Source organism: Pyrus communis, chromosome 16 (genome assembly GCF_041283825.1).
Source record: "Pyrus communis isolate YQ-2024b chromosome 16, ASM4128382v1, whole genome shotgun sequence".
Lineage (NCBI taxonomy): Eukaryota > Viridiplantae > Streptophyta > Magnoliopsida > Rosales > Rosaceae > Pyrus > Pyrus communis.
Window position 1 is genome coordinate 9,818,577 of NC_142580.1, and position 16,000 is coordinate 9,834,576.

A 16,000-nucleotide genomic window follows, 5' to 3' on the forward strand; every position below is an offset into this window, starting at 1 on the left:
CACAAGAATGACTGATTGCTAAGTCTAGTAGGTTGGGCCCACTGATTTGGGTGGGTTGGAGTTGTTTTTGTTGGGGTAGGGTGATTGAATCACCCAATTGCAAGGGCAATTAGGAGGGGTGAAGTTGCTCTGATGAAGATGGAGGTGTAGGAACTATCAAGAAGACCAGCTTTGGTGAAAGGTTTGTTTAATTTCTATCAAAAAGTATGTTAACTTGTTAATTTGCCTAATTAACAAGTTAATGTATTAAGAGCACTAGTGTCGATGCAAATTTCCGCCGTCTTCAATCTTGACGAAAATAAACTTGCAAAACAATTAACATATTTGATCAAGGACCTAAGCCTTACGCGCCCACGAGGTTTTTTTTTTGGGGGGGGGGGGGGGGGGGGTGTGTGGTTTAGGCCAATGGATCTCCAATGCTTAAGTCAGTTTCTTTGAGAGAGTAAAGTGTTAAGGGCTTTTTTAGGGTAGCAAAAGCTTACCAAAATTTGGTAGAATATAGGGGTATTTATAGGGATAGGGTTTATGGAGAAATATTCTCAAGATATTAAATAGGAAATAATATATTGAGGTAATGGAGTAATTATCCCTAATTGATTTAAATTGGGATTACTTACTTGATTGGAGTTAATCTTCAATTGGGAATGTATTAAAGATAGGATTTGGGTAATTAATCCTTATCTTTAATGCTTTGATTTTTCCTTGCCAAGGGCAGGTGAGCTTGGGCAATTATATTCAGCTACTAAGACCTTCAGGGGTGAGAGCTGAGTATGAGACCATCTAAAAAGCCTGCCCATTTATTGAAGGCAATCTTGTTTTTCTCAAGCAAAAGTCCACGTGTCCCCTTTAGAATTTTTGAGATTATTTGAAGCTCCACAAATGCCCCCACACCTGTTTGGCTACACATAGGAAAAGGGCAGTGGGTGTAGAAATCCCAAGCTGTGTAGGCTTGTAGAGTTGTTTCCCAATTTGAACTTGATCTCCTTTCTTGATTTGGAGATAGACTTCTTTTAGGAAAAGGAAACCAATTGCCCCCAATACCTATTTAATACTGCCATAAGCAGGGGATTAAATAAATTTGGAGAACAATCATTATTCCAACAAGGAAGAGAAACCAGAGGAAATTTTGCTTCCCCCTCCCCTAGCTTTCTTTTTCTTTTGCCCTTGCAAAGAGTTGTCTCTCATTGTTGTCTTTCTTCTTCGTGCCGCACCAAGGTAAGAAAAAATTGAATTTTTTGGAGTCTTGGGACTAGAAAAATTGGCTCAACGGGGGACAAAGAAGTGCGGCTAATGTGGCAGGGATGCCATGGGGCTGCAGTACACAGTGGTAATGTGGCATGGGTTTGGCTCAATGCGCAGCTGGCGTGGGCCAGGCGATGGCTCAGCATGGGCCAAAGGCACAGGGACGAGGTGCTAGGCTTAGGCCTGCTGGAGCGTAGGAAAGAGGCGCGGGGCACTCACCCCCCATTTGCAGGTAGACTGGGCCGTGGGCCATTGGGCCTGCTTAGAGCGCTGCTGGGCACAGGCCTATGCAAAGGTGAGGTGAGAGAATGGGAGAGTCCGGCTTGAGCCGACTCTTGGGTCTCAGTGGCTTAGGCCGAAAGCTCTAGGCCTGCTTGCTTAGGGCGCCTAGCGCACGAAGGAAGGGGGAAGAGGAGGTGTGGGCCTCCCCCAGTGTTGGGTCGTGCTGCTTGCGAGTAAAAGGGCGGGGCCATAGGGTCTGGCGTTGGGGCGCAAGGCTCTCGGTCCTTCATTTTTTATTTATTTTTTGTTTCTCTTCTCACGAGCTACCTTCTAAAATATTTTTCTTCGTACTTTTTGCAGAGACTTTGAGATGTCTTCCTATGATTGCAAAAGTGAGAAGTATTCTCCACCTTTATACCGTCAAGATAGGCTACTTCAAGGCTACGCATGTCAAGATCAATTCCGATGAGCTGTTCCAGGATTTTCTTGAGGCGTACTAGCATGCGATTTAGTTATGACGCCGCGTCAAGCGGGTGAAGGACGATAGCGGCCATAAACCGTGTGGCAAGGGTGCTATTGCTAGGAATATGGCTTATCAAATTCTATCAGTATTATTTTGTGTTGGGATTTACCCTTTCTATGCCGTGTCTTTTTCAAAAGATGATATACTCTATGAAATGCGAGCCTGCTTAGTGCTTCTCGAATGCAATTTGTGTGTTAGTAGGGTTTTTCAACTTGAGCAGGTTCTTTGATCTTGGCTTGACCATAAATGAGTTATGGTATTTCTTTGAAATCGACCACAAGGAAGGCGTGGGGCAGCTGAGATCTCGCCATAGGCTACTTGATGCTCCCTACAAAGGTGATCATGAGTGGGTGAGGGACACCTTGGAGGTGAGTGGAGATTGGAAGTTTGACTCATCTCCTGAGCTACGCATTCCAACCGTCTTTATTAGTGGTAAGTGAACTGATTCATTCTTGGTCTACTTGAATTTTTGTTGAGCTGCTCTATGACTTTAGTTTGCTGACTGTCTTTTTTACTTTGTGTAGATTCGAAGTTTGGCTCAACTCCAAGAACTTCGATATATATGAAGAAAGTGCACGTTGGATTGGGCATTCTTCATGAGTACCGTGAACAGCATTGGCTGCTCAGTTCTCTTCATCATGAGAAAGGCGGGCTACCTCTAAAAAAAGAGATAAAGCGGATAAAGGATGAGGTGTGTGCTCGTCCAATCGCTGCTATAGAGCCTGCTGCCAATGAAGGTGGAAAGAAGAGGTATTCCTCACTTGCTTGTGAACCTTCGATTGAGAAAAAGCCAAGGACTTCTTCTACTACTCTCGGGGGCTTATTTGCTGTTGAGAAGCTTATCATTGATTTGACTTCTCCAAAGGGAACAAAAAAGTTCGTTAAGCCTGAGCATGTGAAACATGTTGCTTCTAAGGTGGCCACGTTCATTGCTAAGAGGATTGCCTGGCAAAAAGGTTCAGTGGTGCCTTCAATGTCTGGGTTTGTGTCGAAGCGCGCGTCAGGATCTATACCCTATTCAACCTCTGTAAGGCTCGCCTTTATGAAGAGCGGGAAGGTGGATTATATTGCAAATGTGGCGCCTGGTCATGTTCCTCATTCTGCTATAACCGGTTCGTCTGCCGGGAAAGATAAAACTGCTCGCACGGGCAATTGTGAGGGATCCATCGAGTCTGAGGCTGGAGAATTTTTCAAGGTTTGTGCTTTGCTAAAGGCTGACCTACTTAAAGACGTTAATGCACGCGCCAAGTTTGTTGACAGTGTTGTGAAAGTTATCATCCTCTCAGACTCTTTTGCAAAGCATCCTAACTACTCGAGAAAATCCTCCTTGATTACTTTGATCCTGGCAGTTGAGTTTATGCGCGTTGACCAGGATGCTGTTAAGTGTGCTAAAGAGGCCGAAATGGTGTTGATGGCTCAGCTTCCCTCGGATGCTGAAAAGATTGAGAAGCTCAAATCTGAACTATTCGTTTTGAAGGGGTTTATTGTCTCTACCCCTACTTCCATGCAGTTGGAGTTCGCTCATCAGGAGGTTTTCCATTTGAAGGCTAAGCTTAGTGCGACTCAGGAGGTGTTGGAAACTGCAGAGAAGGAAGTCAATCGTGTTTCTCCGATGGTCGAGGACCTTGAGCGTGTCAATTCGAAGCTACGATCTACTTGTTTCATCTTAAGGAGGTTGCCAGTAAGCTTGCGTCCAAGAAAATGAATCTGCAAAGTGCGTTATCTGCTAGCGACAACCTAAGAGAGGAACTGGATAAGCTGCAGGTTGCTCATATTGGGCTTGTTGAGGAGAATGTGCAGCTAAAGAATGAGAAGGCCAGTCATGAAGTCGCAATTGCTTCTTGTTAGGCCGATTTCTACAAGCTTGGCTATGTAGACCATCTTTATGGCAGGCCGTTGAATTATGAGTTTTTCGAGAATGACTTTAAGACTTTCTCTATTTCTCCAGTTGATTTGCTTGATTTGTCTTTTAAGGCTGCCTTGGTGGAGCAGCTGAGGGTCAGGCAGTCCAGGCAAGGGCAACTAAGGATGAGCTGATGGACGCTTTGGCTATTAAGAGCGGTGCGGCTACTGAGGCATGGTAATCGAGGAACTAGTGGTTGCACAGGCTGCCAATGAGTAGTCTTTTTGCTTAGACTTAGGAATTTTCTTCTTTTCCTTTTTGTTCTGCTTTATTTGAACTTTGCTGGCCTTCGAGCCGGTTTAGCAATTTACTAGAAATTTAATAAACAGATTTCCTTCCTTTGCTTCAACCCTTTTATTTTTCCATGTCTTTTGCGAAACTTTACCGTAGGATGCGTGGCTGGGTAAGCTACTTTAACAAAGCAATCGATCCCATGTCGTCACTTAGGTTTTAGTTTCGGCTTCGGGGCTTCGAGAGCCTTGCCTGCTTGAGACGACTTGCAAAGCTTTATCGTTAGACGAGCAGTTGTATTGGCTACTTTGATGGAGCAGTCGATCCCACGTTGTCACTTTAGGCTTTAGTCTTGGCTTTGGGGCTTCTAGAGCTTTACCTGCAAGAGGGAAAAGGTGAGAAACTTTTAACTTATAGAGCTGGCGGCCAAACTCGTTGCCTCCGAAGGAAACAAGTGAGTCCACGTAGCTACTATAGTCGTGAATCTCGCCTTTAGTGGCTTCTTAAGCTTCGGTCTTCCTAAGGCATGTTGCGAATATTTTAACTTATAGAGTTATCGGTTGAACTTTTGTTTCTAGTAAAAAGCAAAGGAAATATGTGTAGCTGCTATAGTTGTACCTTGTGTTTGAGTGGCTTCTTGAGCTTCAGCCCTCTCGGGGCGTGTTGCAATTTTTTTTAACTTATAGAGCCGTCGGTCGAACACTTGTTTCTCGTAGAAAGCAAATGAGATCCGCATAGCTGCTATAGTTGTACCTTGGCTTTGAGTGGCTTCTTGAGCTTTAGTCCCTGCAAAACTTAAACCGTAACACCTCCATAACCTCCTGAACCTCATCTTCCTTAGCTCTACAGAAAATAACTGCATCGTCTGCAAAGAATAAATGAGATAGAGGCATCGCACCAGGTACTACTTGCACCCCATGTAAGGATCCCTGTTCCTCCCTCATACGTAACAATGTCGAAAACCCTTCAGCACAAATTAAAAACAAGAACAAGGACATAGGGTCCCCTTGCTGTAACCCTCTGCGGGGTTGAATGAATCCAATGAACGCTTCGTTAATTAACACACTGTAAGATACCGTAGTAATACATTCTGCAATATGATGACAAACCTCAGGTGGGAACCCCATAGCATCTATCATTGCCAATAAAAAAAACTTCATTCCTTACGATCATAAGCCTTCGCCATATCTAACTTCATTACCACCGAATCCTCATCATCATCTTGTTGGTGATTGAGTGAATGTAAGTTCTCATGCGCCACTAAGATATTATCATGAATATGTCTCACAGCCACAAACATCAATTGATTTTGACTAATAAGCTGCGGCATAGCCACCTTCATCTGATTCGTCAAAAGCTTTGCAATCACCTTACAAACCACATTGCACAAGGATATAGGTCTTAACTGAGTCATCCGTCTCAGACTAGGCACTTTCTGAATTAGAACCAAGTGAGTCTGATTCAATTTCCATAGGAGCCTCCCAAAGAACCAGAACACCTTTGCCATGTTCACAAATATCCTTACCAACCACATCCCACTATGCATGATAGAAACTTCCAGTAAACCCAGTCGGTCCTGGAGACTTATCAGCCGGAATTTGAAAAATAATTTGTTGCACCTCTTCTTCCAAAATCGGCCCCATGAGTTGTCTCCTATCCTCCATCAAAAGCCTAGTCTCAACACATTCTGTAATCTCTGGAACCCTACACGGACTGCATGTCAAGAAAAGATTTTGAAAGCAGCCCACTACAATCAAATCCACCTGAGAAGGATCAGTACGCCAGACTCCTTGATCATGCTCCAATCCCAAAATTTTGTTACACCGCCGCCGTTTCACAGTATGTGCGTGAAAAATTTTCGTATTTTTATCAAACCATTGATTCTAATTAAATTGTTTTACCAAGTATATTGTCGGCTAAAATTAAACTTTTTATCTTTTCTTCTCAATCATTTGACCAAACTTCTTGTTCTGAACAAGTTGAGCTCAAGTTTACATCGGAGAACACGTCTGCACATTTGTTAATTTGAGGGGGGTTTTTATTCAAGGAATTTTGAGGTGAAATTCATGAAATTGGAAGGGAAAAATAATACTCCAAGGTAAATATCATCAAATAATTTACATTTAACTAGTATATATATGTTTTATTTATTGAGATTAAAATCAAATACTACATTCCTCTTTAATCATATCCAAAGTGCAAGTCCAAGGATTGCTTTGGTACGATAATAAATTGAAACACACAGCTGAATAAACAGAGAAAGCAAAACATAAGATTGTTGCCAAATGGATGGTTTTAGTTGTAGGCATCAGGATTGGCCACAAGGTAGTTCTCAATAAGCTTGAATAGACCGTGGGCCTTGTCTTTGCCAGCCTTAACATGTTCTTCTTTAATCTCAACTTCTCCCTTGGTGTGGTAGTGGCTAGTGTTCTTGATAATGGAACCACTGCCAGATGCCACCAACTTAATTTCATAAGAGATCTTCTCAATTTTGTCAGAAATGGCATCCCCTTCAATCAAGCTATAGCTATAGTCAAGGTTATCTTTGTCAATTCCCTCAACCTTGTGCTTCACATAGTTGTATTCACTCCCTGTCAAATGAAAATGAAATAGAAATTAAGATACTAGCTAGTATTTTCAATATATATATATATGTGTGTGTGTGTGTGTGTGTGTGTGTGTACGTGTGTGTATCTATATACATGAAGCCTTTAAGGGAAGGGATCTCCATTTTCTTTCCTTTTTTTTAAAATGGGGATTAGTTGTGGAGTCCATCCAACATCAAATTTTAACGATCCAAACCGTCTATTTTCCAAATTGCACCTTATAGATCATTCTTGCAAAATATAAGCCAAATCGGAAATATTTAAAACATCTAATTGGGTTCAAAAAAATTAATGAATACTTTGTTATATAAGAAAAAATGAAATTTTATCTTGATAATTAAATAGGCAAATGATTTTGGATTCAATTGAATTTTTGCAAGGATGATCTATGAATAGAGACTTACAAACTATACTTTTCGGATCATTGAAGTTCACTGTGGAGTGGGCCCACATCTAATCCCCATTTTTTGAAAAAAAAAATAGAAATCCCTTTGCATAAAGGGCCTATATATATATATATATATATATATATATATATTAAATAGGTAAAATTAACAAATTAATGAATAAACTGTGGAAATTAAACTAACCTTCGCCAAAGCTAACTTTCTTGATGGTTCCAACACCGCCGTCTCCCTCGAGAATTTCAACAGTTTTGACTGCTTGTGGAGCAATCTTCGGGATGAGGTTGTCAGCATCAAGAACAAGGGCATTGTACAACCTAGCAGGGGGGATGACTGAGGCGTATTCGGTTTCGTATGTGAGGACACCCATGATGATTTTTAAGGGCTTGGAAAATGATCAAGGAAACTAATGAAAGGAGGAAGCTAGGAGGATGATCGATGTTGAGGTGAGAAAATGTTCTCTCCAGAGGGTGGTATTTATAGATTTGGTATGGAGGGTATATGTGTGAAGTAACCCGGCCCCTTGTGTATAATTTCAAATGCATGCATAAAAATAAAAACAAAGAAAAATCAATGCATAAATATATTAGTCAAAGAAAGCCACCAATAGAAACTTAATATAAGTTGATTATATGAAGTTATTATTGAAGATGCTTAAGCATTATCTTCGACATAAAAGAAAAGACAACCTTACAACGTCGGTGGGCTATTTGATGATGAGATTCTTACAAATCATAATTTGGATAATGGCACAGGTGGCGAGGAAGACAGAGGAGAAATATCATGATCAGTACGTATAGTGTAAGGTATATCATACAAGGACTTTGTCTCTGAAGACTAATTAGGTTTAACTTTTTTTAATTTTTAATGCATATCAACAAAAAAGTTACAAGAACATTATTCTCTCACTTTGTTTCCAAAAATGAAAATATTTACTGATGGAAAAAGATATGATTCCCTAAGAAAAGAGAGTACTTGTATTACAAGTTACAACTAACACAGTACTAATGAGGTTATTGAATGTAATTGTTTATCACACTATCATGTTGATTGTTACGATATAAATGTTTTGTTAGAGGATAGATGTAATTAGTGGACGTCATGAAATTCTTCATTATTGTATTCACTTTTGAGCATTACCTTTACATTTTAAGGGTATTATAATGACGTTAAAATTCAACTTTTGAGCTCCTTAATATTGTAACAATGATAATTTTACGTTGTGGTCATCATTTTACACTATCGAAGTATAATATGATACATGAATGTGCTTACATTACAAAAATATCGTTCAAACATAGCCAGTGGCAAAGCCACATAGAGCCGAGGATTGGCCAGGCCTACCCTGAATATACGTTTAATACCTATTATCTGCTAATGTTTCAAAAGCTAGCGTGTGCCCCATTGGTCGGTGGTGTTTTGCACTTCCAAAAGGCCACGGTTCGATGCTTTTTGGCATGCTAACACTTTTAGATTTTTTTTTAACTGAAAGGGAAAAAAACCCTTACAAGTTATCTTATTTTTTACCATATTAAAACTAACCCCTATTTTTTTTGTTATAATTGGCCTTATGTTTTAGCTATAAAAACCACGTAGTTGAGACCAATGTCTTAATTTAAGTTATAACCTTAATAGTTTGAATTTAATGTGTTAGTATTTTTTTATGTCAACAAGTTTAGGTTCTTATGATATAATCATTTCAAAACTAATATTTTCATACAAAATTAAGGCTTCACCATTCTTATTTGATTAAAAATTTTCATGCCAATACAAAACACAAAAACTTTAATTTTCCTCTCATTAGTTGTATTGTAATTAATATTTCTAATTCTTTTTTGTAGGGCTTCAAACGCCCCTCCTAGTCTGATTTTTTTAACTCCACCACTGATCATAGCTACGAATACCCTTTATTTTTTTAAAGGTGTAGACTATTGAGTGTACAATTTTTTGTATATAAGAAAAAAAGATTCGTCCATGTAAAAATGTGTTAGCTATGTAAAATATGTAGAAAATTTGGATGAACACTTATTATATGTTTGTAATCAAGTTTTTTTGTATGTTCTAGTATTTTATACAATACATATCATCTATTTTAAATTTTATGTTTCCAATATAATTATATATTTTTTTAGTATAAATAAATATTTATTATATGTTTTATAATAAAAGGTAAATAAAACTAAAAAACTAACCTCCTAGACGCTTATGCTAGTCGTAAGGTCTTACTCGTCGGCTGACTTGTACCTTTTAGAACGTTGGTATATAAGAATATGATTATTTTTCAATCATATGAAGTAGATAATATTGTATATTTTTTCTCATTATCTGGTATCTTTTATGTCAGACCAAGAAAAAACATGTTTGGATGATTACGTATGTTGAATGTGGACGGATTTTTAGGACAATCAGCTTTTTGGACGTATCGAGACAAATATTGGTACCAATTTGCATGATCAGATTGCGTTAGGAGGTAGTTTGTTGAACGTGGGCGGATTTTGAGGACAATCAGCTTGTTGGATGTATCCAGACAAATTTTGTTACCAATTGCATGATCAGATTGATTAAACGAATATGAGTTGAAAAATTAATTCCTACTTATTCATGCGGGCGAATACAAAATGATCCACGTCTTTCGCATATTGACCGTACTTAATCATTGCTATTGTCAATAAAAAAACGTTTCTATTGAAAAGCTGTTTTTTTTTTTCAAATTTATTATTATTTAAGGGGAGCGGGAAGGGGAAGAAAGAATGAGACAGTTCAAAACCATTACAATAGTTTTCAGCAGTAAAGTTTCGAATCTATGACGTATGGGTAGAAAATAGGGCTAGAAAAAATTCCTGAAAATCCTGAAATGTACCCAAAAAATCCCGATCCCAAACCATTTGATACGGGAATTGATCTCACCATTTTAAGAGTTTGGTAATTCCAAACCGAACCGAAACCTTAATATATATATATATATATATATATATATAATATTCTTTTTGTTATGACAATTATTTATTGGTGCTTTTGTTTTAGTTAAAGCGACTTAAGACTGTCTTTCAGCTTCATGCCACTAAAATAAAGAAGCTATCTAAAAGCTATATATCTTTCAGCATCATTTTTCAGTCTGCATCCACGAGAGCCATGTGTTCTTCTCAATAAAACAAAGAATAAATTATACATCTTTCGTCCTAATAAGTAGGATATGAATGCCAATGCTTTCAAGATGGAAAGGAAAGTGATCAATACTCCTGTTGTTTATCAGTCTACAGATTTTAGGGTTATTCATTAATACTATGTTGTTTATCAGTCTCCTGTTCATTGTTATTCAACCCCTACAATGACCGCCATGTTTACAGAATTGATAAGCCCGTTGTTTGTCAATATAAACCCCACTTGCTAACCAATATTCAGTCCAAAATTCAAATAAATTGAAAAATCCCAACAATTTGGGCTTGAAGGCCCAATCCTGAACTACCCCGAAATCCCTCTAAAAAAAATTAGGAATTCCGAAATTTCGGTTCGGTTTCGGGCTTTAGAATCATGTTCTGAAAATTATTGATTGGGATTCGGTTCGAAATCCCGACCCAAACTAACCCTAGTGAAACCCAACACTCTATTTACTATAATATTGGACAACACTATTAAAAAGTTGTTCTATATAAACACTCTTTAAAGTGATCATGCACTCTTTGAATTAAAATTTTTCCCTTTTATAAATTTTTCAGATTGTCAATGTTGATTCCCTTTATATCAATTTAGATTTTCCTTGTTACTTTTTAGAGGTATTTTTCAATTTGCCCCCTAAATTTGTATAGAGGTGTCAATTTTCCTCCTAAACTTTAATTTTAGCCGATTATCCTCTTGAATTTTTGTAATTAGCCAATTTCCCACATGTACTTTATCTTTAGCCAATTAAGCCCTAACATATTATAAGGTAAATTTCACAAAACTACCTCAACTATGAGTCGAACCACAATCTCATACCTTATGTTTTAAAAATTACAATATCATACCTCTCTTACAAATTTGTTGCAATGTTATACCTCCGTCAAATTTTCTGCTAATTTTTCAATTAAATGTTTTCTGTTAATTTTTCTATTAAATGCTGACATAGCTTAGAGCGATGTCCACTCCGTACCCCAACTAACTTTAAAAAATTAATTAAATATTAAAATTAATAATTAAATCATTTAAATATTTTTATTTGAAAGACGTGGGATCCACCCCCACAAACCCATCATTCTTCCCCATACACCGACGACATCCCATCTCCGGGCACCCAACCTCACCACCTGCCTCCTCCGCCAGTCCTTCGACTCCCCCCCATCTCTGGGCACCCAACCTCACCACCCTGCTTCCCTAGTACGCCCGCCGTCCTCCTCTCCTCAAACCCCCAGAACAGCAACAACCACCACGTCGTCATACTCCTCATCGGCTTCCTTCAAGGGCGGCTGCTGCCGTCTCTTCTTACTCTTCTCCTTCCTAGCACTCCTCGTCCTCGCCGTCGTGCTCGTCATCATACCTCCGCCTCAGTCTCTCTCTCAGCATTCGCGTGCTCTTCTCAGCCGCTAACCCCAACAAGGTCGGGATCAAGTACGTCGAGTCCAGGTTCACTATCATGTACCTGAGATTTCATGGGCAAGGCCTCCATCCCCGGCCTCTACCAGGATGCGGACACTGTCGGCCAAGTCGTCGCCACCATCGCCGTCAATCGGGTCAATTTGCTGACGCTGCAGATTTAGTCTGCGACGCATCCCTCAATATGCTTCCTGAATCAAAACCCACTTCCCAATTTTTCTTTTTCTGTTCGGCTACTAAGAAAATCACAGAAACCCACTATCTTCGGTGGGGGAGAGTTCTTGGAGCTTTGGTTCTTCCAGAATAGAAAGGGTTGATGTGGAGGTGGAGAGAAGGGGAGGAGAGCAACGGAGGGAGGGGGAGTCGAAGGTGTGGCGGAGGAGGTTGAGGTGGAGGCAGGTGGTGAGGTTGGTACCCGGAGATGGGACGTCGTCGATTTACCGGGGAAGAAGGATGGGTTTGTAGGGGTGGGTCCCACGTTTTTAAAATAAAATATTTTTAATTATTTAATTTTTTTATTTTTAATATTTAATTAATTCATGTATCCCTTTCTAGCATTTCTCCTAGAATTTTACATGTCAAATGGTGAGTGAAAAAAAATATACAGAAAAGATAACTAGCATTTCTCTTATTTCCAACAAGTCACGCACCATTGACTTGATCAAAGCATAATCACATGGAGACTACTGCGGGGTTAGTCTAAGTGCTTTTGAACAAGGAAGCAAATCCATGCCCGTACCATCAAGTACGAGTTCTGTCTTATAGTACCAATTGGACGTGCTTTTTCAACCATGTATACAAAGTGTGGGAATTTGCAAGACAACAGTCTGGTGTGTTGGAGGATGCCAACGAGGGATATGGTAACTAGGAATGCAATGGTACCAAGACTTTCAGAAAATGGGAGGGGCATCGAGGTTCTAGAGGCATAGGTTCTGAAGTTTGTGAAAACTATAAGTTATTCAATAAGTTTATGCATCAACGTTCCACTATTTTTTAGGAATTCTCATTTTACTCTTTTTCTGGAAGTCAATTTGAGAAAGAAAAGCAACAATCTCCTTCATTTTTGGTTCGAAAAAATAGAATTAGACCAAAATACAAGAAATTTCATTACAAGTTGCAACTTCAGTTGATTCCTCTTGCACCTCTTGACTTGTTTTGGCATATCAAAGTAATTTTTCATGACCCCTGATTTTGTTGCTATTAATTAATTTCTTATTGCTGCAAGCAGAATGCTTATGAAGTAGAATCCCATTGTTCATAAGCATTCTCAATTTCTCAGGGAAAAAGAAGATGAAGACGGTGATGTTTTTTTAATATTTAATTTATTTTTCTATAAAATAAATATTTTCTTTATTATTGAAGTATTAGTTATGAGGGTAAAGTTGTCAATTTATTAGCGAAATGTTGACTGAAGGAGCTATGTAAAAGTGAATTAAAACATAAATGGATGTTAATGTAATATCTCAAATGTGAGGAAATTTTATGAAAACTCAATAAACTTCTGAAGGTGTTATTGTACTTAATCCTACCATTGCAATATATTTATCACATCTGCTTTTTCGAATTTTCAATATAATTGAAAAACCACATCGTATATTAGTTTAGTTATGTTATACCAAGTATAGTATCGTCCAAAATTAAATTTTTTATCTTTTCTTCTCAATCATTTGACCAAACTTCTTGTTCTGAACAAGTAGAGCTCAAGTTTACATAGAAGAACACGTCTGCACATTTGTTAATTTGAGGGGGATTTTATTCAAGGAATTTTGAGGTGAAATTCATGAAATTGGAAGGGGAAAATAATACTCCAAGGTAAATATCATCAAATAATTTAAATTTAACTAGTATATATATGTTTTATTTATTGACATTAAATCAAATACAACAATCCTCTTTAATCATATCCAAAGTGCAAGTCAAAGAATTGCTTTGGTACGATAATAAAGTGCAAGTCAAAGAATTGCTTTGGTACGATAATAAATTGAACCACACATATGAGTAAACAGAGAAAGCAAAACACAAGATTGTTGCTAGACGGATGGTTTTAGTTGTAGGCATCAGGATTGGCCACAAGGTAGTTCTCAATAAGCTTGAACAAACCATGGGCCTTGTCTTTGCCAGCCTTAACATGTTCTTCCTTGATCTCAACATCTCCCTTGGTGTGGTAGTGGCTGGTGTTCTTGATGATGGAACCACTGCCAGATGCCACCAACTTAATCTCATAAGAGATCTTCTCAATTTTGTCAGAAATGGCATCTCCTTCAATCAAGCTATAGCTGTAATGAAAGTTATCTTTGTCAATTCCCTCAACCTTGTGCTTCACATAGCTGTATTCACTCCCTGTCAAATGAAAATGAAATAGAAATTAAGATGTTAGCTAGTAATTTCGATATATATGTGTGTGTGTGTGTGTGTGTGTGTATTAAATAGGTAAAATTAACAAGTTAATGAATTAAACTGTGGAAAACAAACTAACCTTCACCAAAGCTAACTTTCTTGATGGTTCCGACACCACCATCTCCCTCGAGAATTTCAACAGTTTTGACTGCTTGTGGAGCAATCTTCGGAATGAGATTGTCAGCATCAAGAACAAGGGCATTGTACAACCTAGCAGGGGGGATGACTGAGGCGTATTCAGTTTCGTATGTGAGGACACCCATGATGATTTTTAAGGGCTTGGAAAATGACCAAGGAAATTAATGAAAGGAGGAAGCTAGGAGGATGATCGATGTTGAGGTGAGAAAATGTTCTCTCCATAGGGTGGTATTTATAGATTTGGTATGGAGGGTATATGTGTAAAGTAACCAGGCCCCTTATGTATAATTTCAAATGCATACATAAAAAAAATAAATAAATAAATAAAGAAAAATCAATGCATAAATGTATTAGTCAAAGAAAGCCACCCATAGAAACTTAATACAAATTGATTATATGAAAGATATTATTGAAGATGCAGCATTATCTTCGACGTAAAAGAAAAGACAACCTTACAATGTCGGTGGGCTGTTTGATGATGAGATGCTTACAAATCATAATTTGGATAAGGGCGCAGGTGGCGAGGAAGACAGAGGAGAAATATCATGATCAGTACGTATAGTATAAAGGTATATCATACAAGAACTTTGTCTCTGAAGACTAATTAGGTGTAACTTTTTTTTTTTTTTTTTAATGCATATCAACAAAAAAAATACAAGAACATTATTCTCTCACTTTGTTTCGAAGAACGAAAATATTTACTGATGAAAAAAATATGATACCCTAAGAAAAAGAGCACTTGTATTCTTTGATTGAATAAAGATTATTGTTCAACTAACACAGTACTAATGAGGTTATTTAATGTAAATTTTTATCACACTATCATGTTGATTGTTATGCTATAAATGTTTTGTTAGAGGATAGATGTAATTAGTGGACGTCGTGAAATTCTTCATTATTGTATTTATTTTTTTTGAGCTTCTTACTTTTACATTTTAATGATGTTATAATGACATTAAAATTCAACTTTTAGGCTCCTAAATACTGTAACAACGATAATTTTACGTTGTGCTCGTCATTTTACACTATTGACGTATAATATTATACGTGAACATGCTTACATTACAAAATTATCGTTCAATCATTGCCAGTTGCGGAGCCATATAGAGCTTAGGATTGGCCAGGGCTACCCTGCGGTTATCACTTTTAATACCTATTATCTGCAAATATTTGCAAAACCTACCTTGTGCCCCATTTGTCGGTGGTGTTTTGCACTTCCAAAAGGCCACGGTTCGAGACCTTTAGGTATGCTAACACTTTTAGATTTTTTTTTTAATTGAAAGGGAAAAAAACCCTTATAAGTTATCTTATTTTTTGCCATATTAAAACTAACCCCTATTTTTTGTTATAATTGGCCTTATGTTTTAACTATAAAAACCAGACCAATGTCTTACTTTAAGTTATAACCTTAAATTTAGTTTGAATTTAATGTGTTAGTTTTTTTATATCAAAACTTGTAAACAAGTTTTGTTTTTACGATATAATGATTTCAAAACTAAGATTTTCTACAAAATTAAGGCTCCACCATTCTTGTTTGATTAAAAATTTTCATGCCAATACAAAACACAAAAACTTTAATTTTCCTCTCATTAGTTGTAATTAATATTTCTAATTTTTTTTTTAGGGCTTCAAAGGCCCCTCCTAGTCTAATTTTCTAGCTCCACCACTGATCATAGCTATGAATACCCTTTTTTTTTTTTTAAAGGTGTTGTAAACTATTGAGTGTACAATTTTTTTTATATAAGAAAAAAAGATTCATCCATGT

At 37.7% G+C, this 16,000-nt stretch overlaps 2 protein-coding genes across 2 annotated transcripts; both read right to left on the minus strand.

Moving 5' to 3' along the window:
• Positions 1–6,224: 6,224 nt before the first annotated feature.
• LOC137731134 (major strawberry allergen Fra a 1-3-like) lies at positions 6,225–7,597 on the minus strand. The gene is made up of 2 exons (XM_068470226.2): positions 7,318–7,597; positions 6,225–6,712 (listed from the first exon to the last, which is right to left on the minus strand). The coding sequence occupies exons 1-2, from the start codon at positions 7,499–7,501 to the stop codon at positions 6,417–6,419; spliced, it is 480 nt and encodes a 159-aa protein (XP_068326327.2). The 5' UTR covers positions 7,502–7,597; the 3' UTR covers positions 6,225–6,416.
• A 5,930-nt stretch (positions 7,598–13,527) lies between these two features.
• LOC137731436 (major strawberry allergen Fra a 1-3-like) lies at positions 13,528–14,450 on the minus strand. Its single transcript, XM_068470541.2, has 2 exons — positions 14,177–14,450; positions 13,528–14,040 (listed from the first exon to the last, which is right to left on the minus strand). The coding sequence occupies exons 1-2, from the start codon at positions 14,358–14,360 to the stop codon at positions 13,745–13,747; spliced, it is 480 nt and encodes a 159-aa protein (XP_068326642.1). The 5' UTR covers positions 14,361–14,450; the 3' UTR covers positions 13,528–13,744.
• Positions 14,451–16,000: the final 1,550 nt, after the last annotated feature.